Source organism: Myxine glutinosa, chromosome 14, assembly GCF_964187855.1.
Source record: "Myxine glutinosa chromosome 14, kmMyxGlut1.1, whole genome shotgun sequence".
Taxonomy (NCBI): Eukaryota; Metazoa; Chordata; class Myxini; order Myxiniformes; family Myxinidae; genus Myxine; species Myxine glutinosa.
In genome coordinates this window covers 22947650-22972180 of record NC_136274.1, presented here as the reverse complement: position 1 = coordinate 22972180, position 24531 = coordinate 22947650, and the positions used below count along the sequence as shown (strand labels likewise).

The window sequence follows — 24531 nt, the reverse complement described above, 5'->3', positions numbered from 1 at the left end:
CAGTGCCTATAAAAAGTCTACACCCCCCTTCAAGATTTTCAGCTGTTGCCTTATAGCCTGGATTGCATTGAATCAGACTATTATAAGAGGGGTGGACAATTATCCAACTAACAACTCGGTCATTTATTCATTCAGTCCTTCCCTTTCACTAAGTCATTCATTTTGCTTCTAGTTTTTGCCGCATTATTTTGCCGCTGCTATGAAAACATTTGAATGCCCAAATTTCTAAAATATTTTGCTGAAGAAAAGTTGAGTTTAATAGTCAGAAAAAGAACAATGATTAAAGTTGCCTCTTGGTTACACCCAATAATGGACATCTCAAATTTGTTTCAATATCTAGATTGGCTTCACGCCCAAAGGTCATCACAAACATCAACAGAGATCTGCCTCCATCACTTGGCAATTTCACCTCTAGTAAAAGAAGAAAGTTCAGCATCCTATCAAATCGATAATGATGATTATAATACAAAACACAACTGCACAAAAATTTGCCTGACCTGGGCTGGATCCTCGGTCAAGGTCTTGGACGCCATGATACGGGTGAATTGTGGCGAAACCAGCAGTTTTAAGTGTTCCTTCCAGCAGACAATCTTAGGGATGGCGATCCTTTGGATTGAATTTCGTCTCTCTGTAATGTTTAATTAAGCCCGTTTAATTAAGCCTTGTTTTGGCTTAACGGTTAAGGTGGCTGGCTTAATATTTAAGGTCCTGAGTCTCAAGTCCCTGTCGTGCCATATACTACTACCAGGTGGGTTGAGTCATTGCGCCATCCTTCAAAGGGTCAGCAAAATGAGTACCAGATGTCAGAAAAATGAGTCGTTCGAGTATCCTCCAGTCGGAGTTGCTACCTGTCCAGGATTGTGCCCCTTAGCCAATGAAACTGTCTCGGCAGCTCGAAACATCTTCAAAATTGTAGAACTCTGCTTATTGTAAGATTTAACGCAATTCTAATTGGTTGTCTTCATGCTTCAAAGGCTAACAGCAGTGAACAATGATGAATCGATCACACAGTGAGGACCATTGGGCTTCTCTTCCGAGGATTTCCCACTCTCCTGGCGAAGTGTTTGAAACGACAACCTCTCAACGATCAATGACACTGAATCATCCAACAGACATCCCTGGCCGTGTCATCAATCATGAGGTGTATGAGCTTAGAAACCTCCCATCGTTGCTCGGACAGTGGACTATTCGCAAGGTGGGACACAAGGTGGGTCTTTCTTGCCTGTCTTTCTTGATAAGCTAAGTCTGCTTGTTATATAATGCTGAGGAGGCCATGGAACGGTGATAAAGCTCTGACATTATTTATTTAAACATGTCATGTGACCAATTTCCATCTGGTTATATTGGGAAAAACCTCAATGTTGACTGACCTTCCACACTCTGCTGTGCAGTTCTTATATGAACTTTGACCTCTATCCAAACCCAAAAAAGGACTTATCTTCAGTTTAACTTCAGGTATTGACATATTATAACATAAGTCATTTAAACTACGAGTACATATGGTTTAGAGGTAAGTGGCGGGCAATTCACCGGATGAAAATTTGATTTTGATTCATTTATATCCGTTTGTCATTTTTTTTTTGACCTTCTTTGATGGAAAACCTTCCTTTACTCTTCCAACAGAAAGTATCTAAAAGTCACCACCCATCTGTTGACGAATATTACCCGAGCTCTTCATCTTCTGCATCGTCACTCAGCTATGAGAGAACCCGTCGTGTCGGCTCAAGCCGAGCAGACTTCCTGCAACAAGTCCTCAAAGAGGTGTGCAAATTTATTTAGGGTTAAAATTGCGTCTGAGCCTTAAAAAGCTGTTAGACTTTAGATGTCATTCTATAGGTATACATACATGCATGCACAAGTTAGAAGGGCACTCGGTAGAGAGCATACCCCTGCAGGGCTGCACAGTTTACGCTATGCATCCCACTGATAGGCTGGACCTGGATCCGGACCTGAAACAAAGTTGAATCAGCTTGTTCTTGTCACCTGACCAACTCATCCATCAGGTTTTGTCCAAATTAGTCCATAACGTTTTGAGATATTGTGCAATATATCATTTTTGGCACATCTCTCAATGTTGAAGATCCACTTTAAAGGTTGAGGATATTTGGTGGGCGGGGTGTGGAGGGTTGAGGTGTTGTGGTTTGGTGGGGTGGGGAGGGAGGGAGCTTGAGACCTTGGGGAGGGGATTGAAGTCTTCATGTTGGGAAGGGGAGGTTGATGACTTGGGGTTTGAGAGGGGGAGTGAGGGGAGTTGAGGACTTGAAGTCACATTCTGCATTGTGCCGATGTTCCACCAATACCTGCTCGTCTCAGGGACCCTGGAAAGCATTTTGAGTTGGGGGTGCTGAAGTTAATAATATTTAATACACATTTTGAAAATAAGTAAATCAAACATAAAAATAAAATCTCCACCCTCTCTGCTCTGCTCATAGTCTTACACTAAACCCAAAATATCCCAGTATTAAAAATATTTTAATAATATATATTTTTTGCCATTGCAGTTAAATAATACAGAAAAAGCAGGGGGTGCTGCAGCACCCTCAGCACCCCCACTTCCCGCGCCCATGGCTAGTGTTATGGTTGCTTCTGAACTTGGGTGCAGAGAATGCAATGATGGAAGGGGTTATTAATAAATGCCAAGACAAAGTTCCAGCTCTTTCAAATCTTTTATTTTTGTATTTTTTAGAATTTTAGAATTCTGCTTTTTTTTGATTTTATAATATATTTTTTAATTATGCGGGTTTTTGGTTCACGAGTTATCAAGTGACCACTATATTCGTCATGGGTGTGCGTCTGTCTGTGCGTCTGTCTGTCTGTCTGTCTGTCCGCAGCATAACTACCCGATGATATCCGATCTTGATGAAACTTGGGTGGGAGGTTGATATCATGATCTAGTTGTGTCCTGCCTAGAGTGGGCGTATTTCGCCCATTGTGGGCGGAGCGACGCCCGAAAAAGATGTCTTTTTAGGGGGTAATCGAGTTCAAGCTACATCTTTTCCGAGGGGTTTGGTGGAATCTGACAGGGGTTTTGGTATTTGGTTAGGCCAATGTCACGTGTCTAGCCCCACGGAGCTCGATTTTTCATTTTTATTTTATTGCATTTTTAATTTATTTATTTATTTATTTATTTATTATTATTAATTTTGTTTTTTCGTTTTTCACCGAATTTTCGGTATTGTGTAGCTAACTAACCTCATAACTGATTATACATTATTTTCTATCTCATTTCAAGGTCAGTAACCTTCGTTTTGACATTTCCGGGCCTGGCCTGTCCGGGCCTGTTTCGGTTTAGTCGCCCGTCCTTTGTCATTGAATACCGCTTTGAATACCACAATACCGAAATGCAGTGCGCTCATCAAAAGGCAAACTGCTACTGCTTGGGCAATCAAAACAGCATGCACTGTATATCATGGAAGCGTAGTGTACTGGGTGGCAATATGATGCCATGAACAGGTGGAAATGAGAAATAAAACTCTGAAAAGCACACCGCTTGTCTTTAAAATTAGTGACAAATTGTTTGTTTACTTTGCAGACATGGGCACTGCTGGAAAAGGCGAATTTAAATCCCAACGACAGTACGACGGTGCGCAAGGAGATGCAAAGTTTGGAAACCCAGGCCCGAGATCTCCTGAGACAAGAGAGAGTTGGAGATGCACAGGTAATGAATGTGACAAAATCACATCATCCAATGAAAGTTCTTCTTTCAAGATGTCTTTAGAATTTTTTTTTTACAGTCTGGGAGGGAGGTGGAGAGGTCTGGGGGAGGAAGGTCGGGGAGGGAGTTCTGGGGGAGGAAGGTCTTGGGGAGGAAGGTCTGGGGGAGGGAGGTCTGGGGGAGGACGGTCTGGGAGAGGAGGGGGGGGGGTCTGGGTGAGGGGTCTGGGGAAGGGAGGTTGGGAGGTCTGGGGGAGGGAGATCTGGGGAAAGGAGGTCTGGGGAAAGGAGGTCTGGGAGGTCTGGGGGAGGGCGGTCTGGGGGAGGGAGGTCTGGGTGAGGGGGTCTGGGGAAGGGAGATTGGGAGGTCTGGGGGAGGGAGATCTGGGGAAAGGAGGTCTGGGAGGTCTGGGGGAGGGAGGTCTGGGGGTGGGGGGTCTGGGGGAGGGAGATCTGGGGAAACGAGGACTGAGGGAGGGAGGTCTGGGCAAGGGAGGTCTGGGGGAGGGAGGTCTGGGAGGTCATGGAGGGAGGTTTGGGAGGGAGGTCTGGGATGTCAGAGTGGGAGGTCTGGGTGGGAGGTCAGGAAGGGAGGTCTTGGGTAGGGAGGTCTGAGGTAGGGAGGTCTGGGGTAGGGAGGTCTCGGGTAGGGAGGTTTCGGGTAGGGAGGTTTGAGGTAGCGAGGTCTTGGGTAGGGAGATCTGATGTAGGGAGGTTTGGGGTAGAGAGGTCTGAGGTAGGGAGATCTCGGTGGGAGGTCCTTGGGAGGTCTGGGTGGGAGGTCAGGGAGGGAGGTCTGCATGGGAGGTCCTTGGGAGGTCCTTGGGAGGTCTGGGTGGGAGGTTCTTGGGAGGTCTGGGTGGGAGGTAACAGAGGGAGGTCAGGGAGGGAGGTCTGGGTGGGAGGTCTTGGGTAGGGAGGTCTGGGTTAGGGAGGTCTGGGTTAGGGAGGTCTGGGTTAGGGAGGTCTGGGGGTGGGAGGTCTGCGGTAGGGAGATCTGGGTGGGAGGTCCTTGGGAGGTCTGGGTGGGAGGTCAGGGAGGGAGGTCTGGGTGGGAGGTCCTTGGGAGGTCCTTGGGAGGTCCTTGGGAGGTCTGGGTGGGAGGTCAGGGAGGGAGGTCTGGGTGGGAGGTCCTTGGGAGGTCTGGGTGGGAGGTCAGGGAGGGAGGTCTGGGTGGGAGGTCCTTGGGAGGTCTGGGTGGGAGGTAACAGAGGGAGGTCAGGGAGGGAGGTTTGGGTGGGAGGTCTTGGGTAGGGAGGTCTGGGTTAGGGAGGTCTGGGTTAGGGAGGTCTGGGGTAGGGAGGTCTGGGGTCGGGAGGTCTGGAGGTCGGTGGTTCAAACCTGGGCCATTCAAACCCTGGCCGGTCGGTAGTGGTTCAAACCGCAGCCAAAGCTTTATAAATGGTACATGCTGCTTCCTTGCGTGATGCTCCGCATTTAAAAGGATAGGACACTCTATCCATGACACCACTGAGTATGATTAAAATACAGATTCCGGTTGCAAATAAATGTTTGTCATGCAACCGGAATCTGGATTTCCATCATTGTTTTTCAAGTACACATTTAGTGCAAGCAAGATATCTCAGAGTTAGCTCAGACTGGACTTTGAATTATCCCCGCTGGGTTCGACATACCAATCAATGCAACGCTGGAAACTGCCATCTTGGTGCTTTGCAGGCATGTTGTTGATCATTCGGAATGTCATCCTTTGAATGTGCTAACCCAGGTTTTCTGTCTTTTAACATTTTCCAGTTGACAACATCCCGTATTGTCTTTCGCAAGTATGTAGGTATAGGCCTTGTTCTCTTAACATTCTTGGCATATCCCACCTTGAGACTGAAGCAGAAGACCTGCTGTTCTCACCTAATTGATATAGGTCAGTGGCCTCTCTGTTTATGACTGCATCTCCTCTGATTATGGCTCCCTCTGCCTTCTCGGTCCTCCGACCCTCCGCAACTCCTCCAGGACTTCCAGTAAGTAATCTCATAGTCCAGAATTACCACCCAGCATCCATGGTTTTCCTCTTTTCTCTCATGGTCTTGAGGATGTGCAAAGCTTCAAGCAAGCAGTGCCCTACCATCTCATCTCAATTGTATGCCTACTCACGATGGTGTCTACCCACATTAACTGCACCTATCCCAACTCTCTTACTTGCAGGTTTGTGTGTTTCCTCCGCCCATCCCTTCTCTCTCCTATTTCTTCCTGGTTGTTCCCAAGCCTTTGCTTATTGTGTCCAACTGTGACCCCACTTTGTTACCCTCTGTCACTTCGCCTTTCCATGAGCCTCGATCTTGTATATAAAAATGAGGCTTGCTGGAACCCTGGCCAGATTACAAATTCCTGCTCTCACCTGTTACCTGAAACTTTGGGGGGATCACCTGAGACATATGAAGGCGGTACTATTAAACACACCCATTACCCAGGTAGTGCAACACCACATGTGCATTGATGGTAGCCTTTTCACCTTTTGACCATTTGACAGAGGCCAGATTTCTAAAATTGTCAATTTTAATCCTATTAACTTAAACTTTGAAGACGATTTGCATATCAATTCACAGAATTCAACCACTAATTATTTTTGAGGTCAAAAGGATTCTCTATGAGTGCCATTCTACTTTGTTCTCTTTTGCCAAGTGTCGCTCTACGAGGGATTTTTCATCTGTTTGTTTGTCTGTCTGTGAACAAGATATCTCAAAAACTTGCAGGCGGATTCAGACCAAATTTGGTGGAGAGGTTGGGTACGTGACAAGGATGAAATTATTCGATTTTGGTGAAGATCCGGATCCAGATCTGGAAATGAGAATTATTTATGTTTTTAAGTGATTATTCACCATTAAGTGATAGGGCCAAAAACGATATGTAGCTTGATATTTCAAGAGGTTGTGGACAGATTATGACAAAAATGTATGGATGAGTTGCTAAGGTGATAAGAACAAGTTCATTAGATTCTGGTTCATATTGGATCCAGATCTGGCCGATCAGTGGGATACAAAACGTAAACTGTTCAGCCTTGCGGAGGTATGCTCTCTACATCGTGACGTTCCAGTTTGTTTTGTTTTGTCTGAAAGCATTGGCATGGAATGTGGTTGTAATTAGTCCAACAATAATTTTGCTGCATGCTTCTGCGATTATTCACAAGGTTCATCCCACATCTGGTTTTCTATTTGTAGATAGGGTGCTATTCAAAAATTAATCAGTTTTTTTTTTTTTTTTTTTTGTATACAGAATCGAGGCTCGTGAAAGAGCTAACATTTATTTCACAAACAAATCAAACAGACAAACAAAATATATAAAAAGAGGGAGCGGAAGACAAGATGGGGAGAGAAGGGGAAGCATACAAACACAACATTTGAGAGCAGGGAAATGTGTGGGAGGGAGAGGCCTTGGGGGGAGGAGGCGTGGGAAGGGGGGGGGGGGGTGGGAGAAGTATAAAACACAAGCACACCAAGGACTTCCAGGACAGAAGTTGGTATTTCAAAAAAGTGGCTTTTGGGTGAAATTAGCGGGGGTAGAAAAGATCGAGGTTTTGGATGGGGGAAGACAAGAGATGGTGGTGAACAGCTGTTTTAAAGACCTGGAGGGTGGAGTGGGATTGAAGAGAGTGAGGGAGTTTGTTCCAGAGGTGGGAGAAAAGAGAAATGAAGGAGTGAAGGTGAGCAGAGAGTCTTGATTTTGGCAGTTTAACCATAAGAGGGTTGCAGGCTGATCTTGTGCGACCTGTAGGAATATTTGGGGGACAGAGCCCAGAGAGAGCTGGGGGGGCAAGGCCAGAGAGGAGTTGGCAGATGACAGAAAGACCACCAACCTGCCTGCGGTGAGTGAGTGAAAGGCCCTTGGAGTTAGCTTCATCGTGGGAAATTCCAATGATTCTGAATGCTTTGGTTTCAACAGCGTGAAGACGAGCTAGGTGTGAGGCAGGAGCACCAGCCCAGAGGGGAGAGCATTATTCCATTGAGCTGCGGATGAAAGCCTTGTATGTGGTGAGGAGCTCAGGTGTGCCAAGGAAGGGCTTCGCACGACGGAGGATGCCCAGTCGGCGACTGGCTTTGGAGGCCAGATTTGAAATGTGGTTTTCCCAGGAAAGATCATGGCAGATATTGAGACCCAAAAGCTTGAGTGACAGAACTTCTTGGAGAGGATTATTCAGAAAGTGGATGGGAGGGTTGTCCAGTCGGTCTTTTCGGAGAGGCATAGTAAGAGTGTGAGATTTGTCAAGATTGAAAGACATGTTCCACTTGTTTGCCCAGTCTGTGATTTTGTCCAGGTCTGCAGAGAGTGAGGAGGCTGCAGACTGCCGATCTGAGGGATGAGGAATGGAGTGACAGAGAGTAGAGTCATCAGCAAAGAGATAGAGAGGATTTTCAAGAGAGTCAGAGAGATCATTGATGAAGACCAGAAAAAGCACAGGGCCCAGAACACTGCCTTGGTGAACTCCAGCCTGAACAGGAAGAGGAGATGAGAGAAACCCATTCAGGGCCACACGTTGACTACGACTAGAGAGGAAGTCCGCCAGCCATGCGTGGAGATTTCCATGGATACCAAAGGAGGAGAGTTTGGTGAGCAGGGCGGGGTGCCAGACCGTATCGAAGGCACGTGATATGTCAAGGGAGACAGCTCTAATTTCCTGTTTGGCATTGAGGACCTCCATCCATTGTTGAGAAAGCAGAAGCAGCATGTCCAGAGTAGAGTGACCAGGTCTGAAACCAAATTGATGATCAGAGATCAAGCCATTGGAGAAGAGGAAAGATTTCATATCTGAAGCAATGATGGATTCCATGACTTTGCTGATAATTGGGAGAAGGCTGATTGGTCTGTAGTTGCTGGGATCTGTTTTTGCACCTTTTTGTGCAAATAATGTGCTGTGCTGTATAATAATAATATATATGTGCATAATAATATGTGTATAATAATGTGTATAATAATAATAATGTGCTGTTGGAATATGATGGCGACACCAAAGCCAATAAGGCTGGGCTGGCTTAAGATCTCTGGGTCTTTCATTTGAGCCCATGTCATTCTGTTGAATTAACACCACATGGTTGACCCAGCCTGTCATCCTTCCGTATATGGTGGTATGGTGGCGGTGGCCATCTTGGATTTTGACGTGGCGACCCAATTTTCAATAGCGTTCTTCCTTATGCCTAGATACACCCACACACCACATTAGAATTCGGTCCTTCGCTTACGCATGCACGCATGCACGCACGCACGCACGGACGGACGGACGGACGCACGCATGGACGGAGGGGCAAACCATAGTCGCCCTTTCGCTCCGCGGTGCGACGGGGGACAAAAACGACAACACCAGGTACCAGGTGCCGTATTGAGCCCATGTGCTAATTTCAAGAATAGATTTAATGAAGCGCTGATGGAACATCCCCCGAAGCGTTTTCATTGTGTAAGATCTCTGATGATGCTTTACCGTAAATTGCAAACTGTAGTCGCTTTAATGAAGCGTTTGCATTCTATAATTCTCGGAGTTGACTTGTTTGCACATCTGGTGGGATATCCCGCAAAGCTCACTTATAGTGCGTGCAGCTCAAATTCGCGCCTGCGAAAGCCATGAAAACGCAAAGCACACAGCAGTGAATGTAGGGTACTGTACTGTATAAGCACGTCATGCTCGTGGCTTGTATAAGATGTTTTTTTGCGTACGTCCTTTATGCATGGCTGGTGAAAGATGGGTTTTATTAATGTGGCAAGCTAGCGGCTTTTGAATTTTTTTTGCGCCCCTGAAAAACCGCGAATTCGCGAAACATGGCCGTGAATCGGAAAAAAACTGCGATTTCGTGGAACACGACCGTGAATCGGGAAAAAAACTGCGATTTCGTGGAACACGGCCGCGAATAGGAAAAGAAACTGCGATTTCGCGGAACACGGCCACAAATAGGAAAAAATAAACTGTGATTTGGTGGAACATGGCCACAAATAGGGGGAAAAAACTGTGATTTCGTGGAACATGGCTGCGAACAGGAAAAAAACTGTGATTTCGTGGAACACGGCCACGAATAGGAAAAAAACTGCGATTTCGTGGAACACGGCCGCGAATAGAAAAAAAACTGCGATTTCGTGGAACACGGCCGCGAATAGAAAAAAAAACTGCGATTTCGTGGAACACGGCTGCGAATAGGAATTTTTTTGGCAAATTTTAAAAACTGCGAATTTCCGGGACATTTTTCCGCGGATAGAGAAACCTGTCGCATTTTATCAACGGTGAATATGCGGATTCCGCCAATAGCGGGGTCCAACTGTGTATGTAATATATATATATATATATGTATATATATATATATATATATATATATATATATACAGTCACGTGAAAAAGTAAGTACACCCCATGTAAGGTTTTTCAACATATTTCAACATACAGCTATTTGATCTTCATTTCAACAATATTGATAGATAAAGGTGATATAATATAACAAATATCAAGAAACATTTACATTTTGTAGTCCATTGTATAATTTAAATAAACGTAAATGCAAATTTCGCATTTGGAAAAAGTAAGTACACCCTTGGCTCTAATAGGTGGTATTGCCCCCTTTGGCAGAAACAACCTCAAGTAGGCGTTTCTTATAACTGTCTACCAGTCTCTGACATCGACTGGGAGAAATTTTTGCCCAATCCTCCATGCAGAATTCTTTCAGCTGTGTGATGTTTGAGGGGTTTCTTGCATCCACAGCTCGTTTCCAATCCCCCCACAACATCTCGATGGGATTTAGATCCAGTCTTTGACTTGGCCATTCCAGAACCCTCCATTTCTTTCTTTTCAGCCATTCCTTGGTGGATTTACTGGTATGTTTAGGGTCATTGTCATGTTGCAAGGTCCACCTTCGGTTGAGCTTCAACTTTCCGACAGATGGCCTCACATTATCCTCAAGCACCCTCTGGTACAATGAAGAATTCATAGTGGATTCTATGATGGTGAGCTGCCCAGGCCCGGATGCAGCAAAACTGCCCCAAACCATAATATTTCCACCACCATGCTTTACAGTTGGTATCAGGTTCATGTAGTCAAATGCTGTCTTTGGTTTTCGCCAAACATGTCTTCTGGTACTGTGGCCAAATAGCTCGACCTTTGACTCATCTGTCCAGAGCACATTGTTCCAGAAGTGCTGGTCTTTGCATAGGTGTTCATTGGCAAACTTTAGTCTTGCCCTGATGTTCTTTCTGGACAGCAAAGTTTCCTCCTGGCACACCTCCCATGTAGATCAAATTTGTGCAGCCTCTTTCTGATGGTGGACTCGTGCACTTTGACATCAACAGTGGCAAGAGCTACCTGTAGGTCCCGTGATGACATTCTGGGGTTCTTAGAGACTTCTTTCAGCATCTTGCGGTCTGCTCTTGGGCTGAACTTGCTGGGGCGGCCTAGCCTGAACAAGTTGGCAGTTGTTTGGAATCTTCTCCACTTGTAGATGATCTTCCGGACAGTCGAATGATTGATTTCAAATTGTTTGGAGATCTTTTTAAATCCCTTCCCAGACTCGTAGGCATCTATAATTTTCTTTCTGAAGGCCTCAGAGAGCTCTTTTGATCTAGGCATGGTGACGTCGCACACTTCAACAACAAAGAGCAAGCCAAACTAAATGTCTGAGGTTTAAATTTGACAGGTTCCTCCAAGATCCTCTCTAACGATGTTCTAATCATTTGCACCTGAGCTGGTGCACCTGATTCTAATTTTAGGTATTTGAAGTAGTGATAAATGTAAGGGTGTACTTACTTTTTCCACATGTGAAATTTGCATTTATGTTTATTTAAATTATACAATGGACTACAAAATGTAAATGTTTCATGACATTTGTTATAATACATCACCTTTATCTTTCAATATTGTTGAAATGAAGATCAAATAGCTGTATGTTGAAATATGTTGAAAAAGTCAAAACTTTACATGGGGTGTACTTACATTTTCACGTGACTGTACATATACACTGTGATTGAAACATATACACTGTACGTATATACATTAGCCGAATGCACCCGGCGTTGCCCAGGTTCTTTTTGAATGAATTTACTAGTATAATTCAGCTTTTACTCGCGGCCCTAGAAGATTGACTACTATAATTCAGCTCAGCTTTTAATTGCGAAATGGGCCCAGCCCGGCCGAGGCGGCCTCGACTAGCCTTGCCACCTAGCCTATAACCTTCCCAGGGTCCGTCCCGATATTTTTTGTTTCAGAGGTTTCCTCCTATCTTTCACCGTTCAGGGGATTAGCGCGTGCAGACAAACAAACCAAAACTTTCTTTTATATATGTAGAATATATATATATATATATATATATATATATATATATATATATATATATATATATATATATATATATATATGTATGTATGTGTGTGTATATATGTATATATATATATTGTTACGTTTGTGGGGAGTAGGCAATGCAATACCTTAATCCAGGTAGAAGTGTACAGATTGCCATGCTCCGAATGTCATGAAGAAGAAGAAGAAACCCCATGTACCATAAGTAGGGATTCGTTAGAGTTCGACCGTTTGTCATGTAAGAGTGTATCTTTGTTCCCATGACAAGGAGTGAGGTTATGTTTATTAGTTAGGGATTAATGGTAAATCCCCTGTATGTAATTGCCTCTGTTATTTCCCCTCTGTTTCTTATGACAATGGAGCACACACACACACACACACACACACACACACACACACACACACACACACACACACACACACACACACACACACTCAAGCAAGCGCATTAATAACACTAAATAAAATAAAGCTACCGGAACCGGGACATTGAACAATACCGGAACCAGGCTACATCACCACATCAAGCAGGCAGGTCTGTAAGGCCACGCCCCGAAGAGCAGTGATTGGTCCGGAATTAGTTTGAGCAAGGACTGCTAAGATGGAACTATTGGATTGGTGGAGCATGCACGGGCGGCGTCGGATGACGTCAGAGCCTTGAAGACAAAAGATTGTGTTCCGACATTTTCCTCTTCTCTTTGGGGCCTGGCTTTGGTGGTGAACAGTCGTGTTCCGACATTCTCTCTCTCTTCTCTTTGGGTCCTGGCTTTGAGAGCGAACAGTCGTGTCCCGACATTTTGTCTCTCTTCTCTTTGGGTTCTGGCCTCCATAGCGAACGGTTGATTAATTGGTTATCTTGCATTGGGACATTAAAGTTATTGCGATAAAGTTATTGGAGCATGGAATGAAGGTATTGGAAAGGGTGTTGGAGAGGAGGATAAGGAAGAAGGTGAAGATCGACGAAATGCAGTTTGGATTTAGGCCAGGAAGAGGAACGACAGACGCGCTCTTTATTGTGAGGCAGTTGCAGGAGAAGTACATGGAGAAGAGGAAGAAGTTGTTTCTTGGGTTTGTTGATCTGGAGAAAGCATTCGATCGGGTTCCACGCGAAGTATTGACATGGGCATTGAGGAAGTTAGGAGTGGAGGAATGGTTGATCAGAGTAGTGATGGCAATGTACAATAGAGCGCGCACAGCTGTAAGGACGAAGGACGGGAACAGTGGTGAGTTTGAGGTGAAGGTGGGAGTGCATCAGGGGTCGGTACCAAGTCCACGACTATTTGTAGCTGTGATGGAGGTGCTGGCTCAGAACGTAAAGGAGGGTTTACCGTGGGAGGTGTTGTATGCAGATGATCTGGTGTTGATTGCGGAAAGTATGGATGGACCGAAGGAAAAGATGAACAAGTGGAAGGAATGTATGGAGACAAAAGGTCTGAAGGTGAATATCGGAAAGACGAAGCTGATGGAAGTGGTAAAGCATGTGGTGAGGTGGAAAGAACTGGGAAGTGGCCATGTGCTGTATGCAGGAAGGGTGTCGGAGTGAGCTCCATTCAATGTACAATGTGCGCTGAGTGGGTTCATCAAAAATGTAGTGGTCTCAGAGGGTCATTAACCAGTGTGGCAGCTACATTCAAATGCAAGGTGTGCACAGAGGGAGCTGCAGATGGAGGAAATGTTGAGTTGGATCTTGGAGATGGCGTGAAGCTGGAAGGTGTGAAAACATTTTGCTACCGCGGAGACATGCTGAATGGAGAAGGTGGATCAGACTCGGCAACGGTTGCTGGAGTGAGATGTGCATGGAAGAAGTTTCGGGAACTGAGTGGCATGCTGATGAGGAGGGGAGTGTCGTTGAAGCTGAAGGGAAAGGTGTATGCTGCATGTGTGAGAAGTGTTATGATTTATGGGAGCGAGACATGGGTAATGAACGTAGAGCAGCAACGAAGGCTGGAAAGGGTGGAAATGCGAATGGTTCGGTGGATGTGCGGAGTATCGTTGAGAGAGAGGAACACAAATGATGAATTGCGAAAGATGATGGGAATAGAGCCTGTGATTGATGCTGTGAAGAAGAACAGGTTGAGATGGTTTGGTCATGTGTTGAGGAAGGATGAAAGTGACTGGTTGAGAAGAGTGATGGAAATGATTGTAGAAGGAAGTAGAGGACGGGGAAGACCGAGAAAGACTTGGCTAAAGATTGTGGAAGAAGAAATGCGGGCAAGGGGGTTAACAAGGAGAGATGCAGAAAATAGGGCAAAATGGAGAAGATTGTCATGGGGACCGCAAGGCTAACTCCCGCTCTCGCAGGGAAAATGGCCTTAAAATGCATGTTGTTTGTTTGTTGTTGCGTTGGGACATTGGTGCCGTGCAGTCACATTTTATAGCGCTCTGGCGCTAGGGACATTGGAGGTTTCCACGATCGTGAGAAGGGGCAGTTGCGGCTCGTGAACTCTGGTGCGCGTGGCCCATCGCTTTGTGACGGCTGAGGGCTGTGCCAAGTGAACCGGAGAGACGTCGGTGCGTTGTCTGGGTGCTGTGTGGAGCAGACGGTGAGTGGACCAGCGTGGCCTGCTCGCTTCACGCTCAACAGTTAGAGGAGCGAACTGTGCACGGAGGCCTGTTTTTTCCCCGCGCAAGGACGGAGGGCCTGTGACGTTCCGGGATGAACAAGGGGACCAGAGCTAAGTACATGCACATGACATTTTGTTACTTTCAGTTATTTTTCCCCTTGTCTGTATTCGAGTCCGTGTCGAGGGTCCCTCATTTAGGAATACTTTATCGCGCATTTTCTTGTTTGCTGGCCTTTCTTTTTATGAAACATTTTTATTTGTACATTTTAAATCCGTGTTGGTTGAGTTGATTATCATAGGTTCGAAGACGTCCAGTGGGATCAGTGAAGGTAAGCCTCGCTCCCCTCCACTATGATCCTCACATGTATAAAGGTCTGCCATTGGATTGAACGCCTTGGAGTTAAAGCTCGTTCGGCTAATCCGTACCCCGGGAACGTGACAATATATATATATATATATATATATATATATATATGTATATATGTATATACATACATACATACATACATACATACATATATATATAGATATATATATATATATATATATATATATATATTTTTTTTTTTTTTTTTAACAAACAGGAATAAATTCCTGTGTGGGGCTCGTTTGAAAAAATTCTGACTCAACCCGGGACTTGAACCCGAGGACCTCATCACTTATGCAGTGACAACCCAATGAGCTATTGAGTCTTCAGGACATCCTCAGAAATTTCTCACATTAACATTGCAAGCTTTATAATGGCCGATGTCTTACGTGCCTGCTAGGCAGACCCAAAATGTGTGTGTATGTGCATGTGCAAGTGCATCGGAGATAAACTCAAATAACAATTTAACGAACAGCATGTGTAAGTGTATGTGTAACATATACACTACATGATCAAACGTATGAGGACACCCCTTCTAAATCGTGTATTCGGCTGTTTCAGCCACACCCATTATTGACAGGTATATATAATCAAGCACACAGCCATGCAATCTCCATGGATAAACATTGGCAGTAGAATGGGCCATTCTGAAGAGCTCAGTGACTTTCAACGTGGCACCGTCATAAGATGCCACCTTTCCAACAAGGCAGTTCATCAAATTTCTGCCCTGCTAGAGCTGTCCCGGTCAACTGTAAGTGCTGTTATGGTGAAGTGGAAACGTCTAGGAGCAACAACAGCTCAGCTGCGTAGTGGTAGGCCACACAAGCTCACAGAACGGGACTGCCGAATGCTGAAGCACGTAGGACGTAAAAATTGTCTGTCGTCGGTTGCAACACTCACTACCGAGTTACAAAATGCCTCTGGAAGCAACGTCAGCACAACAAATGTTCATCTGGAGCTTCATTAAATGGGTTTCCATGTCCGAGCAGCCGCACACAAGCCTAAGATCACCATGCACAATGCTAACCGTCGGATGGAGTGGTGTAAAGCTTGCCACAATTGGACTCTGGAGCAGTGGAAACACGTTCTCTGGAGTGATGAATAACGCTTCACCATCTGGCATTCCGACGGATGAATCTGGATTTGGCGGATGACAGGAGAACGCTACCTGCCCGAATGCATAGTGCCAACTGTAAAGTTTGGTGGAGGAGGAATCATGGTTTGGGGCTGTTTTCCATGGTTCGGGCTAGGTCCCTTAGTTCCAGTGAATGGAAATCTTAATGCCACAGCATACAATTACATTCTAGACGATTGTGTGCTTCCAACTTTGCGGCAACAGTTTGGGGAAGGCCCTTTCCTGTTTCAGCATGACGATGGCCCCATAAACAAAGCGAGATCCATACAGAAATGGTTTGTCCAGATTTGTGTGGAAGAACTTGACTGGCCTGCACAGAGCCCTGACCTCAACCCCATCGAACACCTTTGGGATGAATTGGAACGCCGGCTGCGAACTCGGCCTAATTGCCCAACATCAGTGCCCACCCTCACGAATGGTCTTGTGACTGAATGGAAGCAAATCCCCACAGCGATATTCTAACATCTAGTGGAAAGCCTTCCCAGAAGAGTGAAGGCTGTTATAGCAGCAAAAGGGGGGGACCAACTCCATATTAATGCCCATGATTTTGGAATGAGATGTTCGATGTGCAGGTGTCCACATACTTTTGGTCATGTGGTGTACATATATATATATATATATCATATATATAAAGCAGTAAAGTATGTTTGTTTGTTTGTCCTCCTATAACTCGAGAACTACTCATCGCAGAGAAAAACCAAAGGCATATTCGGAATCAGTACGTCTCAGAGCAACTACAGCACACCTTAAATTTAAAAAAACTTCGGGTTTTAAAATTAGCGTATTACGCATAATTAGCACTAGCAGAAGAGGGAGGGAATCGAATGGAGGGAGCGCAGTGCTCCCTCTAGCGCTTCGCAGCGCCAGTGCTTCTGTTAGCGTAATTAGCGTATTTCGGAACGTAGATTTTTCAACTTCATTATTCGGAATCAGTACGTCCCAGAGAAACTTCGTAACGTTAATTTTTCAACTTCATCCGATTGACATGGGACCAACGGCATGTGACAAAGAGTGAAACATACATGCTACATTTATTTGACGACAATGAGTTCCGACTTCCGGGTTCGTGCCGCCAACCCTGTTAGGCGCCTCTTGCGGCACATAGGGAATTACCAGTGAACTGGTACTCAATTTGCCGACCTCGGTGGGATGACAGGCTGAGTCAACCCCCCTGGTGTTAAGGGGGAGGAGGAGGGGAGGGGGAAGAGAAGGGGAGGGGAACGGGGGGGAGGAGGGGGGGAAGGGGGAGGGGAGGGGGGAGGAGGAGAGGAGGGGAACGGGGGGGGAGGGGGAGGGGGAGGGGAGGGGGGAGGGGCCCTTCTTCCCCCGGGCACCCCCACACCCTCCCCTCCCCCCTTCCCCTCCCCCCCCCATTCCCCTCCACTCCTCTTCCCCCTCCCCTCCTCCTCCCCCCCCTTTCCCCTCCCCCCCCGTTCCCCTCCCCTCCTCTTCCCCCTCCCCTCCTCCTCCCCCGCCCGGCAATGCCGGGTACTTCTGCTAGTATATATATATGAATGAATGAATGAGCGTTTTAAGGCCATTTTCCCCGCTAGAGCAGGGGTTAGCCTTGCGGGCCCCATGACAATCATGGTTCCCTGTTTGAGGCAATGTTTTTATGGCCGGATGCCCTTCCTGACGCCAACCCTTAGTCACCTCTTACGATGCGCAGGGATACGGTGTACCTATTCTAAACCGGGGTACACACCGGGATATATATATATATATATATATATATATATATATATATATATATATATATATATATATATATATAAAGATATATATTCGGTTATCCTCGTTCTGGAATCACCCATGTTGTCTTGTTGATCAAGACATCAATTCCTGAACATCTGTCTAAGACTATTGATATAAGCTTTGAGTCTTCATGCTGTGATTCACATGATGGATGGTTTGTGATGTGGTCCTCTATTAAGAAGTCCATTTTACCTCATTTCCTTTTCCCTCACCCCTGTCCACAGAGTGATAAAGAGATGGAGGTGCAAAGGCAGATGCTTCTCACACACCTGCTGCTCATCCAGAACTGCCTTTTGGGGAGAACTGTCCGACCCATGTAGGGCCAGTTGTTTGGCTTTTTTGAAATCTCTCTTCTCTTTTTTTTTTTTTCCTGTGTACAATGGTATAAGGAATAACTGAGCAGCAATTTAAATTACAATTAGTAAATTAAATAAAACGAACGATATATGTGTGTATATATATATATATATATATATATATATATATATATATATATATGTATGTATGTATATATATATATATATATATATATATATATATATATATATATATATATATATATATATATATATATATATATATATATATATATATATATATATATATACTGTATATACAGTCGTGGCCAAAAATATTGACACCCTTGCACTTTTTTCAAATAACTCTTCGAAAAAATAACTAAAATCTAAAAAAATAATAGCTTCTCTAAAAATACATTGAAATTGACAAAACTATTTGGTCTCCACAATTCTTTATTTCATTGTTCATATTACAGAACCTTTGTTTTTGATTCAGATGTTAATATATCCTTTTAAATCAGAAAATAAAAAGAAATGGCATTGACAAAATTATTGATGCCCTAGATTTATTATTTGGTATCACAGCCTTTGGACAAAATAACTGCAGTCAAGCGCTTCCTCTAGCCATGAATGATCTTACTGGACCTCTCTACTGGCAGTTTGGCCCACTCTTTTTGTGCAAACTGCTCCATTTCTTCCAGATTTGAAGGGTGTCTTCTACCAACTGCTGTTTTCAGATGTCCCCACAGGTGTTCAATGGGATTTAGATCTGGACTCATTGCTGGCCACTTCAGAACAGTCCAGCATTTCGTCTTGATCCATTCCTGGGTGCTTTTTGAAGTGTGTTTGGGATCATTGTCCTGCTGTAAGACCCATGACCTTTGACGCAGACCAGCTCTCTGACACCGGGTTGCCAAAATGCCTGGGAAATCTCCTGATTTCATGATGCCATGCACACATTCAAGGCACCCAGTGCCAGAAGCAGCACAGCAACCCCAAAACATCACTGGACCTCCTCCATTTTTGACTGTAGGGAAGGTTTTATTTTATTTGAAGGCTTCATTTTGTTTTCTGTAAACATAGAGATGATGTGCTTTACCAAAAAGCTCTAATTTGGTCTCATCTGTCCACAGGACATTCTCCCAGAAGGATTTCGGCTTGTTCAGGTGTGTTTTGGCAAACTCTAGTTGGGCTTTCTTGTGTGTCACTCTCTCTCAGCAGTGGTGTCCTTTATAGAACCCCCTTTCATTGAGTTGGTGACGGATGGTGCGAATTGAAACTGTCGTACCGGGTGCATGAAGGTCAGCTTGAATCAGTTTGGCAGTTGATCGAGATGCTTTCTCCACCATTCAATCCTTCGCTGCAATCTTGGATCAAGTTTTCTCTTGCGGCCACGTCCAGGGAGGTTGGCTACAGTGCCATGGGCCTTAAACCTCCTGATAACGTTGTGTACGGTAGACACAGGAACATCAAGGTCTCTGGAGATGGACTTGCAGCCTTGAGATTGTCCATGGTTGGCTACATCTTGTGTCTGACCTCCTCAGACAATTCTCTGGTTTTCTTTCTTTTCTCCATGCTCGTTGCGGTACACACGTTGACACAAAACAGCGGAATGCCTCCTTTTCTCCATTTAAACTGGTTGAACGAGTGGTTTTTACATTGCAAGCACCTGCAACTCACTGTTGGTGAGTTCACATCCAAAGTAAAGGAGAATCACCTGCTTGAAATCTAATTATTTCCAACAACTTCTAAAAGGTGCGAATAATATTTTCCGGACCATTTGAGGATTTCTGTGTGGAATAAGCCAAGGTTTAGTAATTTTTTCAGCGTTTTTGTTTTTTCACACTTAGCCCCTCGCAGGAATTTGATTCCTGTTTATAAAAAATATATGTATGTATATGTAATATATATATATATATATATATATATATATATATATATATATATATATATATATATATATATATATATATACGTATATGTATGTATATGCATCCTGGAAGAGCCTACCCTTCGCTTCGCAGACGGACCAATTAGTTGTCACCTCTCTTGATGACAGAAGTGGGAGGGGAGGGGATTGGGAAGTAAGGTGGAGGTGGGGAGTTATGTTTGTGCGGTGGCACGGTTCTATTGTCCTTTATTTGTGGCCTGTAAATCTCCGGTTCTAATAGATCTGAGCATACCCATGGAAGCCTCCAGCATTGGAGGAGATAAGTAATGTCATGCTGTTGCTCATAATAGCAACAGCATGAGATCATAATTTGACAAGTACAAAACTTCACCGATCAGGATGGAATTTCTTGAATATCATCTAGGGATAAATTGATGGAGAAAAAATAATAATAATAATGATGTCATGGGTCACGTGGTTCGGCCGCCATATTGTTTTAAGATAAAAGCCTTTAAAACCACTAAAAAAAAAACTTTTCTCCGAAACAGTTGAACAGATTGAGCCCAAACTTTGTATGCATGATCACATGGTTTGGGGGCTATGATGTTTTGAAGCATAAACCTTTAAAACCTATCTCCTCCGTCATTTTTGAACATATTGAGTGGAAACTTCAGAAATATGTTCAACATGTCTGGATGCTAAAAATATATTTTGGAATTTGCGATAAGTCACATAGTTTGGCAGCAAAAACTTCAGCATGATTGGTTGTACGATCTGGAAGGTAGAAGTTGTTATTGTGTGAAGAAGAAGAAACTCTACATTTTATCTTCTCCAGCCATGTGATTTTTCAGTGTATTGTCGGAGATGAAACTGGGGTTGTATCAAAGCGAGGTTGTATCAAAGCGAGGTTGTATCAAAGCGAGGTTGTATCAAAGCGGAGTTGCATTAAAGCAGAGTTGTATTAAAGCGGGAAGGCGTAGGAAACCAGTCATCACTGCCAGCAGTTATGAAGGGGGCAGTTCTAGATGCTTTTATTTTTATTCCTGACGGCATTGCACCTCCGGTTTGGTGTGCAGAAGGACAGAGACAACGTGTTGGGTAGCAGACGACCATTGTTGCTCACAGATTGTGCAGTTTAGGCTGTTGTGAGACACAATCTGTGCTTTGTTGCTTCACCAAGCCAGGACGTGGTTTTCATTGTTAGGTTTGTGGTAGGGGAGGGGCGGGGTGTGGGGAGGGGGCGGTTTAGAGATTGCCGTAGAACAGATAGAACTGTATAGAGTAGGATGGTCTATGTGTGCGAGTAGTTAACCGATCTTGATGTAATAAGCAGGGACACATCAGCTTCAGGATTCTTTGTTTGAATGTGTACCACATGGAAGGTGGTGCAATGGTGCATTGTGGTAGATAGCAAGGGATTATGTTCATAAAATGTGTGTACAGGCCTCCCTGTAAACATTCACTGGGTACTCCGGGTGACGAGAGAAGAGAAGAGCCGAGCAGAGGGAAGCAGATACCAATGAGGCTCTGCCTGGCAAGGAATAGGGAGGTGGGGGTTGGGCGGGGGTGGGGGAGAGTGGAGCTATGATCATCTCATGAAGAGGGTGGAGCCTGATGTTCAACTGAGGTGGCACAGGAATGTGGAATTATTGGTTTATGATTTATCATTCGCCGTTTTCTGCCCAAGTCATTCATGAACCGGCTGTTCATGCCTGATGAAACTTGGTGGACAGGTTTAGAATGTCACAAGAATGAACCAATCCGATTTTGGTGAAGATCTGAATTTGGATAATCTTTTAATTGATTCTTCACCATTGAGAGATAGGGCAAAAAAAACATATGTAGCACAATATCTGAAAACGCTGTGGATGGATTATGACAAAACTTTCTGGTCGAGTTGGTTAGGTGACAAGAACAAGCTGATTAGATTGGGTTCAGATCTGGATGCAGATCTGGCCTATCAATGGATATAAAACGTAAACTGTTCAGTCTGGCAGAGGTATGCGTATGCGCTCTACCAAGTTCCGTTCTAGTGCATTATTGGATCAATTTAAAGCCAGCTACAAGGATTCAAATCCCTGAATAAGTTTGAAATGTGTTGCAATTGTACTCTTTAGACGTTGGAGGATCATACTTGTAGGATCATAGGCTCTTACTTGTAGGATCATAGGCGTCCTCTCGTTTTACGCTCTGGTCTGATTAACCTAAGAGGTCGTTGCTATGAACCAGTTCAGTAACTTTCATAACTACATGGTAATCATAGAATACTTACCCTGTGCAGTCAACTTGGTGCGAGCCAACATTTCTGTTTTTGAACGTTTTTTTTTTCTTTGATCCAATATGGTGGCCAGACCACATGAGCGATGACATCATAAATTTATATTCTCTAATATAATTGCATAGATCACTCTCAATTAATCTCAAATTGATCAAACCAAGCGTTGTCCCTGTCGAATTATGACGTCATAATTACGGTACCAATGACGTCATCGTTAACAACACCTATTCCCCATATGGAGTTCTTTACAATTAGCCACGTTTCATTTTTTTCCATAGAGCGGTTTTGGAGATATAGAGGTGCAACGTTTTTTGGTTTTACCAAGATGGTGCCTGTACCACATGACCTATGACGTCATAATTATCACTAAAATATTCCACAGGAGGAGGCGTTCCTATGGTGAAAATTTCGTGTCAATCGGACCAAGAATTGCAGAGAAAAAAATCATACTGATCGAATAAAGTGTTGTACTTGTCGAATTATGACGTCATAATGAAGGCACCGATAACATCATCATCAACATATCTTATTCCCCATGGGAGTACTTGACAATGAGCCATGTTTCAATTTTTTTCGATTGAGGGGTTTGGGAGATATAGAGGTGTAACGTTGTTCCAAGATGGCGTCCGTACCACGTACCTATGACATCATAATTATGAATAAAAAATATATATATAGTCAGAGGCGCTCCTGTGGTAAAATTTCGTTAAATTCGGACCAACGGTTGCCGAATTTTTAAAATGCAGACACGCACGTAGGCACGCAACTGAATGCCTAACCCTGCTTTTCGCTTCGTGAGCGCAGGGTAAATATGCATTCTTGTAATAGATTGCCCACAAACTACAATGTTAATGTTGCTGTTAAATTAGGTTTTCTGTCTACTAATAGTTTGTTTTTTTTGGATACACCTGTCTACTAATAGTTATATACAAGTCCAGGCTCGTGTAAGAGCTAACACATAAAACACAAAAAACATAAACAGACACATAAAACATATAATAAAGGGAGTGGGAGACAAGAGGGGGGGGGGGGGAGAGAGAGGGAGCACACAAGCACAACAACAGTAGAGAACAGAGCCATCGGGAGATCTGTGGAAGGGAGAGGGTAGGGGGGGGCGGAGGAGGGAAGGGTATATATATGGTATAAAACAAATGGACACGACTCGGAATTTCAGGAATGAAATTGGAGATTGAAAGAGGTGGATTTGGATTTGTATTAACGGGGGTAGAAAGGATCAAGGTTTTTTGTGGGGGAAGATAAGAGATGGTGGTGAACAGGTGTTTTAAAGACCTGGAGGGAGGAGAGGGATTGAAGAGAGTGTGGGAGTTTGTTCCAGAGGCGGGAGAAAAGAGGAATGAAGTAGTGAAGGTGAGCAGAGAGTCTTGATTTTGGCAGTTTCACCAGAAGAGTTTCACCAGAAGCTGTTTCACCAGTTTCACCAGAGGCTGGCAGATCTTGTGCGACTTGTAGGAGTATTTGGGGGACAGAGCACAGACAGAACTGGGGGAGCAAGGCCGGAGAGGAATCGGTAGAAGACAGAAAGACCACCAACCTGCCTGCGGTGAGAGAGAGAAAGGCCCTCAGAATCAGCTCAATCGCGGGAGATTCCGATGATTCTGAAAGCTTTGGTTTCAACAGCGTGAAGCCGAGCTAGGTGTGAGGCAGGAGCACCGGCCCAGAGGGGGGAACAGTACTCCATTGAGCTGCGGATGAAAGCTTTGTATGTGGTGAGGAGCTCAGGTGTGCAGCATGCCCAGTCGGCGACTTGCTTTGGAGGCCAGCTTGGCAATGTGGTTTTCCCAGGAAAGATCATGGCAGCCAAAATCTTGAGTGACAGAACTTCTTCAAGAGGATTGTTGAGAAAGTAGATGGGAAGGTTGTCCAGTCGGTCTTTTCAGAGAGACATCGTGAGAGTGTGAGATTTGTCAGGATTGAAAGACATGTTCCATTTGTTTGCCCAGTCTGTGATTTTGTCCAGGTCTGCAGAGACTGAGGAGGCTGCAGACTGCCGATCAGAGGGATGAGGAATGGAGCGGCAGAGAGTGGGGTCATCAGCAAAGAGATAGAGAGGATTTTCCAGAGAGTCGGAAAGATCATTAATGAAGACCAGAAAAAGCACAGGGAAATAGTCATTGGGTTTTTTTTTTTAAACTCTTTTTTTCTTCTTCCATCCACCTTTCTGAAGTATTTACACTTACAAAGTACTTTCTGATGTATTTGCCTTATATGCTTTTGGATTTCAAACATTCTTTTTATCCCACTTCCCTCAAAAATATCCCCTGTGATCAATCATGAGATCTAACATAAGATGACAAA

The 24531-nt window shown here is 44.4% G+C and overlaps 1 protein-coding gene across 2 annotated transcripts in view; it reads left to right on the top strand.

Moving 5' to 3' along the window:
* Window positions 1–24531, top strand: part of POF1B (POF1B actin binding protein) — a 70452-nt gene that overhangs the window by 8598 nt on the left and 37323 nt on the right. Inside the window, exons 2-5 of one of the 2 annotated variants that reach the window (XM_078768550.1) lie at window positions 975–1195; window positions 1624–1761; window positions 3533–3658; window positions 17972–18063. In XM_078768550.1, the coding sequence (XP_078624676.1) occupies window positions 992–1195; window positions 1624–1761; window positions 3533–3658; window positions 17972–18063 (560 nt within the window). In that variant the 5' untranslated portion in view covers window positions 975–991. Of the gene's footprint in view, window positions 1–974; window positions 1208–1623; window positions 1762–3532; window positions 3659–17971; window positions 18064–24531 lie in introns of both variants that reach the window. The other variant, XM_078768549.1, reaches the window with a different exon arrangement.